Source organism: Echinops telfairi, unplaced genomic scaffold (genome assembly GCF_000313985.2).
Source record: "Echinops telfairi isolate 266 unplaced genomic scaffold, ASM31398v2 ScPeMD7_7475;HRSCAF=8513, whole genome shotgun sequence".
NCBI lineage: Eukaryota > Metazoa > Chordata > Mammalia > Afrosoricida > Tenrecidae > Echinops > Echinops telfairi.
Genome location: NW_022111379.1, coordinates 10,447,222 through 10,450,881, shown reverse-complemented (window position 1 = coordinate 10,450,881; position 3,660 = coordinate 10,447,222). Strand labels below are relative to the sequence as shown.

General features: G+C 61.4%; 1 protein-coding gene across 1 annotated transcript in view; it reads right to left on the bottom strand.

The window, feature by feature from the left end:
* Nucleotides 1-1,760: 1,760 nt before the first annotated feature.
* The window catches only part of SNX33 (sorting nexin 33), an 11,336-nt gene continuing 9,436 nt past the window's right edge, over nt 1,761-3,660 (bottom strand). Inside the window, exon 2 of the mRNA XM_004711976.2 lies at nt 1,761-3,180. Coding sequence (XP_004712033.1) covers nt 2,927-3,180 — 254 coding nt within the window. The 3' untranslated portion in view covers nt 1,761-2,926. The remainder of the gene's footprint in view (nt 3,181-3,660) is intronic.

Genomic DNA, 3,660 nt, shown 5'->3' with positions numbered 1-3,660 from the left:
CCCGAGACCGTGGGGAGGGGAGGCAAGGGATGTTGGTGTGGCCGGGTGAGGGGACGAAGCAGGCAGTCCTGGGTGGGGGCCAACCCTGGCACAGTAGTTTACAACCCTCTCATGTCCCCGAGGGGACAGGAGGCTGCCACCACCCCTTTCCGGCAATCAGCCCCACCTGCCCGCCCCTGATGCTCCTGTTGTTAGATGAGGCAAGAAGAGGGGCCGGGGGAGCCCTGCCCCCACCCTCAGGTCCTGCTAACTGCCCAGGGCAGAGAGAGAGGCCTTGTTCCCCAACCCCCTGGAGCAAAGTGAGGGCGAGAACTGGAGGCAGCTGGGTCCAGCTCGAGCCAGAGCATCTGCCTGGCATGTGACCGAGGCCAGCGGGCAGGTCCTGCTACCACCGGGATGCATCCCCCACCGGCCTAGCTCAATGCCCATGTCCCCAACTCCCCAATGCACACAAAGACAGACACCAGAGCAAGGGCCATGACATCTTACCACACCTACACGCACGCATGGACACACCACACACACACACACACCAGCCCTGCAGACCTCAGGACCACCGATAGAGCAGACCCATTAGAGACCCAGTTTCTAATTCCCTTCTTGGGCCAAGGCCTTCCCAAGTATTCAGTCAGCCTGACTCAGCGTCTGAGGACGGGAGGGCCCTGCTGAAGGCAGGCAATAAGAACATTTTCCAGGCCAGGAAGCACTAATGCAGGGTTTGGGGGGCTTTCCAGCCCTGTGGTTAGGAAGCGCAGTCCCGAGATGCCTGCCCAGGCTGACCTCAGGGGGGACTGACCCCTGATGTCCAAGGCCGGAAATAGAAGGCCCCATGGAGGTCAAAGCGGAGAAGCCCTTCAAAGCAGGAAGTTGGTTCCCTGTATGGGCTGGAAAAATAAAGGCAGAAGGGCGGGGACAATTTCCCAGAAAGTCCCAAATCTGACCTAATTTTGACCCAGGGCCAGGGACACCCATTGCAGAAGGTCTTGGAGAATACTTTGCCCTGTATGTGGAGTCCTGCCTGCCCTGCCCCTCCTCCCTCCCCCTCAAGGCCCTGTGCCCCAGGGTCTAGCCAAAGCCTTCTCTGCCCTGACCGGTGAAGCCTCCCACCACCAAGTCCGCCTCGGCCTTGGACGAGAACCACAGTGTTCACAATGACTCTTCTTTCCCCGACGACGACGCAGGATCTCCTGTTTATCTAGACTGGGGCACATCCAGGGAGCCCTGGTGGGGCAGTGGTTATGCCTTGGGCTGCAACTCGCACGGTCAGCAGTTCGAGACCACCACCAGCTGCCCCTCAGGAGAAAGCCTGGGCTTCCTCCTCTGGCAAACACTTACCGTCTTGGACACCCACAGGGGTCGCTATGAGCCAGTAATGACTCTCTGCACCCTCAAGAGTGCAGCTGGGATGGAGGGTGGGGTCCTCCTCAGCCTCCCTAACCTGGGAACCACCGCTGGGCTGGGCACTCAGGACTGCTCAGAGAAGGACACCGTCCCTACACTGCCCCCCCTCCTCCCTGGACCAGGGCAAAGCCAGAACCAGAGGCACACCATCCTCCCCCGTGCCAGGAGGACTAAGGCCCCCGCGAGGGCTCCCCCCATCTGAGTGAAGAGAGAAGACTGGTACCCAGCCACTTCAGCTCCCCAGCCTCACTTCCTCAGTGCCCCCCCAACCATGGGGTTTTTCCCCAGCTCCTCCTCAGAATCTAACCCCTTATGTTTCTGTCTCTCCCCTTGCCCCCATAACCACCATACAGAAGAAGTCATGACGTTGTCATTTTAATTGTAAAAGGTTTATCAAGAAAAAAAAAAAAAAAGATTCAAGCAGCGGCAGCCAGGAGCCGGCCACTACCTCCTGGGGGGCATCTCCCCACCCCCATCTTGCTGCTGACCACAGCTTGGCCTCGGGTGTGGGGGAGGCAGCAACCCCTGAGGATGTAAACATGGGTTGGAGGAGACCGGGCAGCCTGACCCTGGGAGCAGAGGGGCATGTCGCAGCCCAGTGGGTTGTGAGCAGGTGGGCCCAGGAGCCTTGGGGAGAGAGAGTGGGCAGGCAGAATTTGTTCCCAGCGCCCCCCTTAGGTGCCTCACTGTGGAACAAGCAGCCAGAGAAGATGGGGCAGGGGCTGAGGCCCCTGAGTGCCCCCAGAGGCCAGAGCCTGCTCTGAAGTGTGAGGCGGTATTCCAGGGCTGCACAGACCCCCGTTGGGAGGGGTCACGGGGATGGCTCAGGGGAACAAGGGAGGGAGGCACGGTGAGCAAAGAAGATACCTCCCTCTACCACGCCTGGCTGGAACCCCCACTGGGAAGGCTCCAGACTTGTTTGGGAAAAGCAAGGTTAGGGGGCAAAGTGGGCGATGCTTTGCAGCCTCCATCCCTTGCCCAAGCTGTTCCTCTTCCTCAAATGTCCTTCTGCCCATTTCCTTGTGGTTCTTCAAGACCCTGCTCCAATGTTATGGACTCTGGGGGCGGGGGTGGGGTGGGGGTGTCTGTGTCTACCCTGACAGCTACACGCTGTAGCCTGCCTCTCCTTGAAGCTTCCAGGAGCCCCTGCCTTCTCCTCGGTCACCTGCCTCATTCCTGTGTCTGGCCCTCCTAAAAGGATGTCCATGGGATGACTAATGGGCAGGGCTGGGTATAGGCACCATGCGCTTGACCAGAGGCCCTGGCCCGAAGTGACTGGCCAGCAGCCAGGTCTTGACCTGGAGGCTTCCTGGTCCCCTTCCCACCCCTGCTGTGCCTCCACCTCTGAGACCCAAGGGGGTCCCCCGGAAGTGCCCACAACTCCTCCAAAGCCCATTCTGGGGCGGAGGGGCAGGCTGCCAACCTGGCCCACCCCAGCTGCCCAGACACTGCTGGTGCAGAGAGGTCAGGCGAGCAGGCTGCTGTGGCGACCAGGCCCAGGGCGGGTGGGGCCAGCGGCCCGGGGTCAGAGGTGGTCATACATGCGCAGCGTCCTCTCCAGCTGCTGGCCCACCCTCTGGTAGAAGAGGATCTGCTGACGCAGGTAGTTTTGCATCATGTGCTTGAAGTCCAGCTCACGGCGCTGGTGGAAGTGGTTCATCTCCGCCTGCAGGGCGAAGCCCACCACGCGGCAGCGCCTACGGACGCCGTCGGTCTCCTCCTGCGCCAGGCGGCCCTCGTCGCTCATGCGCTGGCTCTCCTTCACCTTGGCGAAGGCGCCTGGCACGGGCAGAGCGGAGGACAAGGTGGGTTAGGAGCTCGGGTCTCTTCTGTTCGCCCCTACACCCACCCTGAACCCCCCAGAGGCAGACAGTACTCTCTGCTCAACTCGGATCCTGGTGGCCCAAACCACGGGGTCCTCTCTACGGTGCATCCCCCAAGCCCTCCCCACCAGCACCCTCCTGTCTCCAAACCGGCACCACCCTTAGCAGCCCCCATGTGGCCAGTTCTGCTAGCCGTCCTTATTTCCAGGCCCAGGCTGTCCCTGTGGTCCCCAGGCCTCATCATCTTTCCTGATCAGCTCAGACATCACACCTCCCCCAAGAAGCCTGCTCAGCACTCCCTCGGGCTCCCTGGACCACAGGGTTCCGCGACTGCCTGCCTCCTAGGCTGTGAGCTCCACGAGGACAGGGCCTGAGCCCCATCCTGTCTGTGCGGCCTGATCCATATGGGCTGAGCAGGTCCCAGCCTGCTCCTCCA